The sequence below is a fragment of the Ambystoma mexicanum genome, chromosome 4q, assembly GCF_040938575.1.
Source record: "Ambystoma mexicanum isolate Mex_15411 chromosome 4q, UKY_AmexF1_1, whole genome shotgun sequence".
NCBI classification, from domain to species: Eukaryota; Metazoa; Chordata; class Amphibia; order Caudata; family Ambystomatidae; genus Ambystoma; species Ambystoma mexicanum.
Window position 1 is genome coordinate 794,669,305 of NC_090928.1, and position 13,649 is coordinate 794,682,953.

General features: G+C 45.4%; 1 protein-coding gene across 1 annotated transcript in view; it reads right to left on the minus strand.

Moving 5' to 3' along the window:
- Positions 1–4,421: 4,421 nt before the first annotated feature.
- The window catches only part of PLEK (pleckstrin), a 324,415-nt gene continuing 315,187 nt past the window's right edge, over positions 4,422–13,649 (minus strand). Inside the window, exons 8-9 of the mRNA XM_069608360.1 lie at positions 13,334–13,403; positions 4,422–4,779 (exon numbers count right to left, since the gene is read on the minus strand). Coding sequence (XP_069464461.1) covers positions 4,640–4,779; positions 13,334–13,403 — 210 coding nt within the window. The 3' untranslated portion in view covers positions 4,422–4,639. The remainder of the gene's footprint in view (positions 4,780–13,333; positions 13,404–13,649) is intronic.

Here is a 13,649-nt window from a genome sequence, read left to right on the forward strand (position 1 = left end):
TTCCATAAATGGGGACTAACACTGCCTTACCACTACTTGTAATCCTGTGGTAAAACCACGGGACCAAGTGGCAGTAACAGTAATTCTGTGTGCCGGTATTCTGGTGGATTTACCGCCAGAATACCACCAAACTAATAATGAGGCACCATGTGTAGTTAACTTCTCTCTAATCCATGGCAGCCCTCTTTGTAGGTTTTTTCTAATTTCAGAAACGGTAAACATGCCGGGATGCTAATAGCAATAAACAACTCCGGGCGGGTGGCTTTACTGGGGCAACCCATTCCCTCCTTAAATCGGAGTTGCGTTAGTTATGCCCTAATCCCTCCCTGCTGCTTCTGGGGGCCGGATGTGGGCCACTGAACTCTTTGCTCTTCAGCTTCACCCATTGACTTCCTTTTGCTTTCGAAATATACTGGGCCACTCCAACTTTCAAAGCATTATCTTGACAGCGATAAAGTGACCCTCTCCTGGCCACAAGGCCAACACAGGGTAAATATTTCTGAGTATCTGCCCGAACCAACGCTTGAGGCACACTGGGATTCTTGGCTCAATGAGTGGGGCCTGGAGAGTCAAGCAATGCAGTCACTGCTGAAGTCATAGGCTAGAGGTAGAAATTGCAGATTTATCAGGCTAGAGATAAGGTTGCGGTGAAGTGAATGAATAGTTTGGAATTTCTCCAGTAAAAGAACATGTAGGACTGCAGCAATGAATCTGTGTGACTGACCCCCTTCGGAGGCCCAGAGGATGTGCCCCGGGGGTGAGAGGCTCTTTTCAAATGCAGGAGGGCGACCGATTTTAATAGAAACTATTAGCAGTTCTAGCATTTGGTGGCGCTCTGCGAACATTATTAGTTTTGTCTGGTAGGTGGTGCTGAAAGCGCTACCTATAAAGCCAAAACTATTTTCATTAACATAAGAGCTTTAACATATGAGCTTGAAACAGGGGCTTTGGATGCAGGTGTGTTGTAATGCTTTTCAATGCATGTTGGCATATGAGGATGGATACATGGTAGTTTGACTATGTGTCCCACCCATTTAACGCCCATTGCTAAGTGAAATGTATAGGAATGTCCTCTATTCCCACCCATTTCCTTCCAGCCACACCTCCTTTTGCACTCTTTGGCTCAATTTCTAGTGTGTGGTGGATTTGTCAGCCACTTTTCCTGCCAAAATGGTGGCTGTCATGTTTTAATCTTATTAAAACGTTATTTGACTTAATTGCTGCTTTGAAAAATATTTACTGCATCTTTTCAGTTATGTTACATATTTTTATGTATTTGGTTTTTAAAATAAAATGGCTTTCAAATTGTCCATGGACTTACTTGTGGTTGTGGGTGTCTAGGGTTTTCTGCTGTAGTACCAGAGTGGATCTCCAGTTAGTGATGTCACTATGACGTGTTCTCCAGTGTGCGTTTGTTTTTCCCCAGGCAGCCATTTTAGTTCAGCATTATCACAACGTGCTGAGGCGTTCAAGTAACCCAGCTCTTCTTGTTTTAAACTTATGTTTGGAGATTAGAAGAGAGTGTTTAGGCTGTTTGTTTCTCTGTTGCAATTTAATTCGTTTTTTTGAACGTGTTGTTACTTTTTTTTGGTGTTCATATAATATATCCTTCCTGGCCTAGTGCTCCATATCCATGAGGACGACGAGCACGTAGAGCGGACAAATTAAAACAGCAGTCGGTTATGGCAGATATGTTTTATTTTCATTTACCTTCCAAACAAGTGGCAGCGAAAAGAAGGTAACTGGGAATAAAATGTTTCCGCTATAAACGACCGCTGTTTTCGTGTGTCGGCACCCCGTGCTCGCTGTCTGGCTTGCTGCATGAGGCCGGAGTGGACGGGGTGCTGACACACGAAAACAGCTGTCTGTTGGCGTCCTCTTCTCTACGTTGTTGATAAGAGAGGAAATGAAGTGACGCGATGGAGGAGGAATCAGTATGAAGAGGGAAATGATAAAGACGTTTCAAGTTAACTCCGGCTCCCGTGTGATTGATATTATCTGCTGTACCGTGTCAGTTCAAGGCACAACACCCCCACTGTCCCTTACACTCACACTCTCACAGATACACACATAAGCAGGGACACAAAACATCACGCAAGACAGGAGTACATCCTAACCGACCTTCAGAACATGCATGGTGTGCATAGAAACAGAACAGGCTGCCTCGCACAGACTCAAGAGGGACCTGTGCTTCAGAAGTGCAAGTCTTCTCACAGAACAGAAACGTCACCCTTCAACTGGGGCACTCATTCCCACCTGAAAGCACCATTAGTGTTGTGGATACGGGAGAAAACAGGGGCAACGGCTTCCTCTGCACCTGGCAGGAATTCTTCATGTTGCAGGATCTGGAATTTGAATCCCTGCACAATTGCTACATGACAGCGGATTGTTTTTGGAATTTCTGGGCTTGCAGAAACCAGATGTCATTGGTTGGAATGAAGGGGACAATCATGGTACCATTATTATAATTGCAGCTACCACTGGTCATCTCAGCTGTTCGCACATGCCCACATGTTGGAGATCGCATGCGATCATCTAATGTGTGCCATGAAGGTCTCAGACACCCAGGTGGACCCCAGGTTTCCGCACCCATCACCTTGTGCAAGCGGTGGTGGAATGATAAGCCTTAGTTGTGTGCAGAGATGGCTAGGAATCCCAGGGAAGAGCCTGCATGCCTTCAAGGCTTTCCCCCTGATTGGCCGTTGCCGATTTCCGCTGTGATACGTCAGCGTTCGCACTCTCATCTTCTCGCTAGCGTCTCACCTGCTCCCAGTCTCCCAGTTTCTCTTACATTCTCTCCACAATGTAAGATTTGCTTCAACTTTGCTTCAACTTGACCTCTCTTTCACATCTGTTTCTTGCATTCTTTCTCTCGCCTTTACCAATTCTTACAAACTCTGTGTTTCTCTTTGCACTTCTCTGGTTCACACATCGTTCTTCCCTTCCTCGTCCCTTCTTTATCTCCTTCCTTTCCCTCTAAACCTTCTCCATCTAATATTCTTGTTGCCTTTCTTCCGTCACATTGTCACCTTCTCCTTTCCCCTTCGTCTTCGCCAGTGTATTAAGCTCATTCTCTTTTTCCGTTCTTCCTTGTTCCTTTGCCCTCTTCACGTTTTCCTTCCTGCCTCCACGCTTCCCTTCTTCCTTACCTTCTTCTCCCTCCCTCCCTCCTACCTCCTACCTCCTTCCTTTACGATCTATGTGAAAATATTGAGTTGTTATACTGCAAGATCAAAAACCTCGAACTTAAAACAACTAATCTTAGGTATTTTAAATGCAGGGGGGTCCCCATATCCCCCTTCTACATCCCCCTGTTTTAATAAATACCCCAAACCAACCTTCCCTCTATTTTTTCATCTACATTTGTTGTTTTATATTCGAGGTGTTCTACCTCGCAGTAATAGTCTGCGATATTGTGTAGTGATGCCCTTCCTTCATCTGTCTTTTTTCTCTTTCTCCCTATTATTCTCTGCTGTGTACTTTTTCTTTGTTGTAATTATTTCTCTTTTTGTCATGCTCCTTTCTTCTTTGCTGCCCTTTGGCACTTTCCTCGCTCTCGCTTTACCACTCCATGCCTCTGGTTCTTCTTTTTCTTTATGTTTCATTGTTCTTTGCCTTCTCTTTTCTTTACCCTTGCTTTTTTCTTCCTTCCTGTGCTTTTTTTCTTCTTCCTCCTCCGTTCACTATTCCTTCCGCCTTTATTTTTCTTTCTCTAGCGTTCTCATCCCTTTCTTTGTTGTCCTTCTCTTGGCCCCTATGCTTGTTATCATGGATTCTCTTTCTGTTATCGACCCTTTAGTGCTCATCCCATGATCCTGGCAAGCTAGCCCTTGCATAGCCTATTTCTGGCACTTTGTCCAGAGGAATGTTGGAATCAGATAAGTGTTGAGGATGCATGTCCAAAAGAGGTGTTGAACAATGGCCAGGGACTGCTCTGATCAGGTCGGTCCATTGTTGAAAAATGTGCGCTTAAGGGGGATTTGCTATTGAAATAATAGGAATATGTGTATTTGCTACTGCCATATAAACAAGCATTTTCTTTTCTGTAGCTACGAAATAGGCATTTGCCAGGCTCTTGCATAATGGTATTAACTGGCCATTAATGGTAGCATCTGAAAAATGGTGTGAATGCCTGGGCGTATAATAGCAGTACTTGGCAAATACCTATATAATACATATACACAAGCCAAAACTGGTGGCTTTGCCAATGCTTGTTTTCTACTCAAGGGGGGAGGGGGGGCTCAGCATACAAAAGTTTGGAAACAACTGCTCTTGGACAAGACGCAGCTTGGTGAACTATTGCCAGTCAAGCTCGCCTGGTAGTCTCTGGTTCAGGGCCCACAGCCTCTACATGCCCACAGAAGACGTAGGGAGGGAATTGAGAAGAAAAACATGAAGATGCAGTCACTTGACAGTCTTGAAAGGTTTAACTTGTGAGATGTATTTGGACATTTGTGAAAAACACAGATAAGCTGCTTCCTGGCATTAACAAAAACAAACCAATGGCAAATACAAGTGCGGTATCTACAGTCTGTGCATGGCAACCATCTGAGATGGGTGTTTTCTGGTGTTGTTTTTGGAGTGGACGTGTAGTGCACCCACACAGGGACACTTCCGCAGCGATGCACAGCCGGGATCTCTATTTCCCAATCTGGGCCACCGCTTTAATGGCCTTGATCCACTCTATCCGCTCGGCCGGGGTGGCGGCTTGCAGGAAGTAGTGCACGTCGCTTGCTGTGATGATCTCAAGCAGGTTGCCTTCCACTTCACATTTTCGAGCTGCAAGAGAGCAGAAGGGATTATTGTCATGGGTTGGCCATTTTTCATTGTGTTATTTCATCAGGCTCAGAACGATCTCCACAACCATCTACTCAATATTTGTTTTGATTAGACATATCGCAGATTATTTTCTTGTTTCCTGTTTATAACTCACAGTTGTTAGTGTCTCTGTTCGCTTTGTGTCTTGGTTTGATAGGTTATGGCAACTTTTTTTACTCACCCAAAAAATACACACGCTGGGATAGGGAATTCAAGTGTTACTTCCTAAAACATACCTTGACTACCAACTTCACAAAGGAGGGGGTAAAACAACTGCATAAACGTGGTATCTGGTGCCCTGGATGCAAACATATTTCTTTTAAAGCAGAAATAGGTGAGTGTTTGTACAGTTCTATTTGCAGGGGAGATATCACTGGGTATATCAGAGACTGGGAAAGTGGGAGGATGAAAGAGAGCAGGATATGGAGAGAGAGAAAGAGAGAGAGGCAGCGCAAGGGAAAGAGATCTAGGAGGAGAGAGATGGAGAGGGTGAGGGAGATGGAGCCTGGGAATGGTGGCGGCAGACCTCAGAATGATGGGAACCTGAATTGGCCCTACCCGACCTTGAATCTGTTTATGCGGGTAGCACCAGACTCCTCTACATCATCAGAGAGTGATGAGACCTACAAAACGAATCTGCCGCATGGGGTGAATATGTCCACGTTTCTCTTTTCTTACACAACAGTAATCTGCATGCAAAGTAACTTCAGAGTAAGTACATTTTTAAGGGCATTACCTCCGTTAATGTTGTAATGCCATTGCTCACTTTCTTCTCCTAACACAACTAGTTAGCGTGTGCTAATTATTTTAAGAATTTGCAGAAATCGATTTCCTAAGTGATGTTCTTTAAGTCTAGTTATTGTCAACGCATATCTTTATTGTACTCCTGTAAAGTGCTTGTAGTTCTATACCCCCCACCCCATAAAGGTATGACTCCAAGTACCAGGATGCAAAGTGAGTTCAGCCAAAAAGATAGGGACTTCAATCCCCCGGCCCGTATTGCCCTACCCACTCCCACCCCCAATTACCTTTATGGCGGCACACTTCTGTGTGCGCGGCGGACTCCCCACTATCACTGCAGCGTCAGTTTCTTCCACTTCCGTGGGTCTGAGCTAACGCTGCAGGATCCTTTCTCTTTTTTTTTTGTACTTTCTTTTCCCCCCGCTTACCACAGCGGTATGCGGGGAACACCCCCGCAACCGCGCAGACTCCCATTACAGCGACCAAGAGGAAGGGGGGACACCCCCGCAACCCGCACTCCGCTTGGTCGCAGTAATGGGAGTCGGACATTTTTATAATTCCGACTGCGCAGCAAATGTGCAGTTGGCATTATAAAGTCACCGTATTTGTAAGTTTTCATATAAAACCACACAACAAAAGGAACCTTTAGGTCAGCTTCTTCTTAAAGGATAGTTCCGGGACTTTTTTTTTATTGTCCCTACGGTTCGGCCATGTGTTTTTAAGCATAACTCGGTAGATCGTAGAAAACTTTCCTATGGACCTTACCCGACTTTTCGTCCATTAACGCACTCGAAATCAGCCGCCATTTTCTGATAATCCTATCATTTACCCCCATCGCCCTGGCTCACCTGCTTTTGCGGCACTAAATCAAATCCCCCGCCCCTGAGCCTGACATCAGCAGACGCGTACCGCCCATTTCCCAACGCCAAAGCACGTTTCGTGTCAACAATCGCTGCGCCTCAGCTAATGAAGTGTCGCCATGGAAATGGCAGGACGCCTCTTTTCTCAATAAGTATAAACACACCGTTTCACAACACACAGCAGCAGATTTTCGATTCCATTACTCTCTCTGTGTTACTTTGAGTATTCTGTGACTCGTTTCTGTGCTCTGGTCAGCTACCTTCGCCGCTTCTAGGCCTTGTGAACACCTGTACCATCTCTGTAAATTATTTTACTTTCTTTACCACACAATGGCTACAATAATGCCGTATATGTACGAGCCCGAGTACACCGAGCAAGAACTACTGGAAAGGCAAGCACGCGAAAACGATGGGGATTCGGACGGCAGTTGGGAGGACCAGTCAACGGATGAAGAGCCTGGACCATGTCGCATGGACGGCGTCTCCACCTGGTGCACGTGCAATCGGTGCGAGCTAATGCCAACTGAGGAGGAGAACTGCTGCTGCCGTGAAAATTCCGGGTGCTTGGCCTACATTTCGGAAGGCGAGCCAAGTCCGCAATGCATCACCAAGCTGCCAGAGTTCAGGGAAGCCTGCCTCTCACGGACCGTGTTGAGGATGATGATGGTGCTTATGCACGAACTTCGCGGCACTGTTCGTCCGCGTAATCCGAGTAACGAGTAAGTATACTCTGGTTTTGATGTCAGTGATGCCACTACTATGTCATGGTCGTCTCCCACATATAAAATGACATCTACATATCATTCGAATGCATGTAAATTGGTTCCATATTATGCATTTTCTAGATAGATTTTTTTTCAAAGCAGAATGACATTTTTTACCTGAATCGACAGTGATAAGAAAGTTTTGTCATTTTAATACAGTTTGCATCTTTCGTTTTCACAGGTGGTACAGGCTGGTGGCCTATCGTTGCTTCACTTGGTGGCTTCACGGGAGGCTCGGACACCGCGTTCGGAGAGTAATACCTGCCTGTGCGGTACTTGCCATTAGACAACATTTCCCCAGCGACAGTGGACAATACCGCGGATTTTCCCTGGATGTGCTGCAACCGGAACTTTACAATGTGTAATGTTTATTATTTATGTTCAATTGAAATTAAGATCTAAAATAAAACCCAACATATATTTTAACAATGGTTGTTTTGATTTTTTAAATGAATCTAGTGTGTCTCCATTGAATAGTCTTCCTGTGCCTTGTCTTGTCACACCACATGTCTCCGGCCAGCATCCTCCCTCACACTGGCCACCCACCTTCAATCCACATAACCGTTGAACCCATATGCAGCAGACATACATATGTTATTTTGCGGGTTGGCATCAAGCCTCCCGGCCTTGCCTCCTCCCCCAAAAATACTTACCACACCACTTTGTTCAAGCGTTGGCAATAAAAGGAAGGCCGTTGGATTTTATTGATACAAAACATGGTTATAGGTAAATAATCAATATGGTTGATCATAATAAATCATCCTTTTGGGCACCGGGTACAGAGATGACCCCCTCTGGCCCGTGCCGCCTTGCCACCACAGGCCAGCCTGCTGCTGACTAACTGCCTAGGCATCCAGGGTCTCCAGGGTGAACTGCACCCATATATTGATTGCTTGGTGACTGACAAGCTCAGGTTTCAAACTCAGTGCCCAGAGAGATTGGTTCCATTATGTGACAATATTGCTGTCAAGTTGAACCCTTTTGAGTGAGAATCAGCAGTATTAAGCAAGATGAATCAGGTTGAGGCTACACACAAAAGCCTCCTGATCATCTGGAAGACAAAGAGCAACGAGTGCTCTGCAGGGCCCTGAAAATGATACTCAAGGCCTCAGCTAATTAGACTTTGTGACAAAGTCAGATATCTAATCCCGTCATGAGGCCTGCAGAGGTCTCAGCAGCCCAGGAGAGCCAGAGTAACAGGGTGATCTAGACAGAGCTGTGAGCTACTGGAGTGTGGGGAAAAACTGGTGGTAATTCTGTTGCCACCAATTTCTTTGGTGGTAACAGAATTACTGCTGAATTTTCATGCACCGATCAACTACAAGTTTGACCTTAAAGTGCAGGAGCTAAATGCTGGAGCTAAATCCACCACTTTAAGGGCAAATGTTGGTGCAATTACTGCAGCGGAATTACTGCTCCTTGTAATTCTGCCAAGATCCCAATGGAGTCCAATGGACTTCAGAATTTGGGGATTAGCACTGTCCTTCCACCACTTGTAATCCCATATTAAAGGCACAAACTATTAGGGAGAATTCTCAGAAATGTGCTCATTTCGCTTACCTTTTGAGACCCCCAGCAACTTTGCTGGATTTCTAGGATTTTAATTTTTACCTGGAAAGAGTGTGAGCCTTTTTTCCCACTCTTTCATGTATTTTGATGTGTGTTTTACTTTTGTGTTCTTTGGATATGGAGTTTTAGACAACTCCATAGGCATCATCTTTTTCTTGTGTGTCACACAGCACCTTCAGTGCAGTGGCACAGGGATGTCTTTCAGACTTCCCAATCTTTAAATACCGTCTCTGGGACTGACTACTGTCTCCGAGAGCATGTAAAGTTAATTTGACTTTGCTAGTCTTTTTAAATTCATAGACCCAGCACACACTATCTTCTTATAGAGTGCTGGAGGGGTTGCCTAGCATCCCCTATGTCTAAACACCCAGGTAACAGTCAAATGTAACCCTTTCCTCTTGAAATGGCTGGTGGCAGTGGTTTTAGAACAAATTACCATGATTTTTCCCACCCGCGAACACCGGTAGCTGAAAATCGGGTCAGCCATGTTTTTCAATATGGCGCCCAAGACCACTCTGTAAAAACAGACTCTGGTCATCTTTTTTGCCATTTCCCTTAGGAAAGGTCCTTCTAGTGTTTGTCTCTGCGCACCAAAACAGGTTTGGTCCCTTTGTTCGATGGCCTTTGGCGGGCTTCAGTGCTGAAGCCCTCCTCTGGCGCCTGAGTGTCTGGGGTGGACAGCATGTGACGGAGGTACCCAAAACTCCCTGTGCTTATTCTCCTAGGAGACCTGAATGCACTCTGGCGTGATTGGCTGGCTGACTGTCCGGCAAGGACAGCCACCCTGCTGGGTGAGTGACAGCTAGGCTGGAATGAATGGGAGAAAACTGTTTAAAAGCAGGTCTCTGGGACTTGGAAGGCAGAGTCGACCAATGGAATGAAAGAACCGAAGACAAGCTGAAGGAAGACAACTGCTGCAACTCCTGGACCGTTGGTTTGCCCGGTGAAGCCCTGCTGCAGGTCCGGATTTCCTGAAACTCCCTCGACAGAGAAGCCCTTCAAGGACGACTTCTTCCCTTGAGCTGGTGGGAACAACCAACTTGCAAGCCACCTGGACACCGTCTCCATACTGGTCGAATCTCCTTCAGAGTGCTTTTGAAAACCGGATAGCCAGTGAGAAGGATACCAGTTTGTGAACTTTAAGGCACTCACGTTTAGCCAAGCTTGTGGCTTCTTCCATGGTCAGTACAGGAACCACCCGACGTCCTCCTTCTTGTCCTCACGACTGAAGCTCAGGAACAGGGAGATCTGCAGGAACTACCAGGAACAACTGCCTCAGCTACAGCTTTTCTCCATCCATAAGGTACATTGCAAATGCGGTGTGGAAATCCTTTCAGCCGCGTGAAAGGTTGTGAAACTTTCCCAACTTTGAAGTCTTGTTCGCTCCTAATCCAACATATAACTCTTTTTCTGGCAAACTATTTATAAGAACATTGGCAAAGACTTAACCGTTTACTACCAGAACTGTGCTATCCTATCCAAGACACTGGGCCTCATTACAACTCAGGTGGTAAGGGGTTTACGGCAGCGTTAACAGCGCCGACCCTTACCGCCTGATTACGAGGTCCCCTAGCGCCATGGTGCTTTTAACACCTGCTTTTAGCAGGTGTTAAAATCCATGGCGCTAAGGGACCATGGAGTTAATTACGCCACCGTAATTTACGGTGGCGTAATTAACGCCTTCCCCACTCCCATTATGCCCTATGGGGCAAAAATGGGAATGGGGAAGGGTAAATGGGGATTGGGGACTTACCGCCCCGCCTAGGTCGGAATGGGGCGGTAAGTCCGCCAACCACCATGGCGTAAACGTAGTTTACGCCATGGTGGTAAAGTCACGGCCCAGGCGGTAACTTACCGCCTGGGTCGTAATGAGGCCCACTGAACCATTGACTTTGGCCCATGCCTATTGAATTGAATTGCCTCTTGTAGTGAACTGAAACTATTTGCCCTGCCTCTCAAAGTAATTGTGTTTTGATTCTTATAACCTTTGTCTTTCTACACCTTTTGAAAGTTACTGAAGTGCCATTTTGCTCCCACTTCAGGGGAGCCTAACTTGTTCAGAAACTTATTGGTTGTGTACTGTAGTGTACTATAGTGTGATATTGAGCTGCTTCTTGCTAGTGGAATGTTTTCTAACTAAATGTGTAAATAAATGTATATTCTTTTACCAAGAAACCTTGAGTAAGTGTTTGTTTGAACTACTGTAATTGCAAGTCCTTTGTGTAACATCTTGTACCGCTCACATCCCTCTTGAGATAAGTCTGGCTGCTCAGCCACTGCTACCACATAACTGTGTAGTACAGGCTTGTACCAAAGGTGAGATTGTGATTACACCTGTAGTCTTAATTGTGTGTAGGGTTCCCAAAGGGTACTGCATGTAATTCTGCCTAACACGGACCAAATGGTATTAACAGTAAATTGGTTTGGTGGTAATTCAGTGGTTTTACTGCCAGATTACCAGCAAACTCATAATGAGGCCCACTGTCTCCAAATCTCAAGAGATTGCTAGACCTGTCCTCTATGGCTGCCACCCTACAGAGTACATAGCTGTTGGTTCAGCAAACTGTAGGCGCTACTGGCTTTGGCCATGGTGGTTTGGAGAGACTTCTAGGAATCTACCTTCAATTAGAACCTGTAACCATTGAGAATACTAGTGCTACTTGCCCCACAAACATGCTGCCCTTTAGGGAACCACAAAGACCCTTAGCAAATGAATAGCAGGACTGGGTCTGCAGGATCAGTTCTCCGCAGAGTGATTTTGTGGGTGGGGATACTCTCCGAACACAGAGGTCGGCAGATTGAGAAAATGATAGCCCTCCCATAGGCAAACCTATCCAAATAGCTTGGGAGGTCCCTAGACTGGGTCAACGGAGACCAGTCGGGATCCCCCAGGGGAGCAGATTGAACTCAGGGAACCAAAAGCTGGACTGGCTCTAGGGAAGAGCAGGAAAGATAGAGGGGTGGGCCTTCAGCCAAACCTCCCCAATTTGTGGACCACCATGAGGGGGTAAATTGAGATTGACAACAAACCATACAAATCAATCAACCCCAAACAAAGTGAGATCAGAACGGGTCAATTAAAAAGCAGGAAACAACCAAAGTCCCATGAAGAGGTCTACGCAAGTTCCAATGATCAGGTGAGCTATGGTGAGAGAAGCAGGAGGTTGGCTATTGGAGTGTGGGAGAAGGAAGGTGGGGAGTGAGAGAGCATGGAAGGCAGAGAGAGCTGTGAGAAGTTGGAGATAGCTGAGTGGCAGCAGCAGAGGAAACATTGTGCCATGTGGTTGAGTAAAGGACAGGAGGTTTTAAGGTTTGGAGGTGGTTTGAGGCAAGGACCGAGGCTCTGTGGCAACGCCTCAAGGAGGCCTCCTAAATTGGGAAACCATTGACTATCCCGATGAAGGCTTCCAGGCTTTCGCTGAATAAGTTGCTCTTACTCCCTTGCCAATTGGGAAAAGGACCCCTTAGAATATAGAGAAAGAGCGAGGGTAAGTTTTCCATTTAATGTGAGAAGAGCACCAAATAATTTATAGGTGTGATACCATATCCCTTGTAGTCCAGAGAGGTGAGAATGACCCTATATTCATTACAATGAACTGGGGCCCTATAACCCTAAATCAGGAAGAAGCGAGACAGGCACTATCATCCTGGTGTGGATTTCTAAAAGTGAGCAGGGGGATATATCCAGACAAAGAAGACTAGTGGCAAAGACATGACCTGGAGCTATATCCCTTAGACTGAAACCTGAGACAAGAGATGGCTGGGTATAATAGCCCTTTAATTGTAATTGTAATTGTGAGCCAACACGCAGCCTTTGTCCTTAGAAAACCTGAGGAGACCAGTATGTCTATTAAAAGGTAAACCTGGACTCTTTATCATTTGACAAATCCTGAAATGGTTTACTTACACCAGTCCCAAGGAGAAAGACCCTGGCTTAATGTAAATAGACCTCTCGACACATAGACATTCATATCAACCATCCCCACATGTGATTTGACCAGCGGTCACATCTTGCTAGCACTCCCCCCCACAGTTTCAAGTGGCACAACAAAGAGACCCTGTGGCACTGATCTTCAATCTGTGGTGCTGGCCACCCTGCCGGGCCCAAAGGGTGTCTGGGGGGCATGAGGCTCTTCCAAAAGAGAGTATGGTGACTGCTTTTAACAGAAAATATAAGCAGAATTGGCATCTTGGAGGGCAGCAGCAATATCTTTACTCAAAGGGGGGCTCAGCAACAATATCTTTTATTAAAGGGGAGGCTAGGCATAACAAAGTTTGAATACCACTACCCTCGGAATACATAGAAAGAAGACGCCGACACATTGGATCAGTCTTCGTCCAGCAGCATTTCTTTTAAAACTCCTGTGAGAGCATACATTTACCATGGATCAAGAGTATCATCTGAATTCAACAGAGGGAGGGCTAGAAGGGGACTCCTTTTAGAGGTGTGTCAATTCAAAAGTGTAGATCCCTGTAACCTAGTTCTCTTACCACCAAGAGATGGTGGTGTAACATTTTAGCAGCATTTAGTGTACTAGTTAAGACTAATGTGAATAAACAACTGGTGACATTATCTCTTACCCTCTGACAAATCTTCTACTGCTGTAACAACACAGCCCCTCAGGTGAATTGCTCCCAGAGGATCCTCACCCTGTGGAAAGAGACATGAATGTTAAAAAAGTAACTTTTTCTTTGAATTCAACCTTTCCACCTCAAAACAAATCACTTCATGTTCAATGCTTTTTGCTTTTTATTTTTATACAGTTTATACAAATCTTTAAAATAAAAGAATTTGAAGCACAAAATGTATCAAAACAAGCAGCAATCATTACGGATCGTTTCCACATTTCATTAAATTCCCCCCAAAAAAAGAAAATGTCCAGCAAGCTGAAGCTCC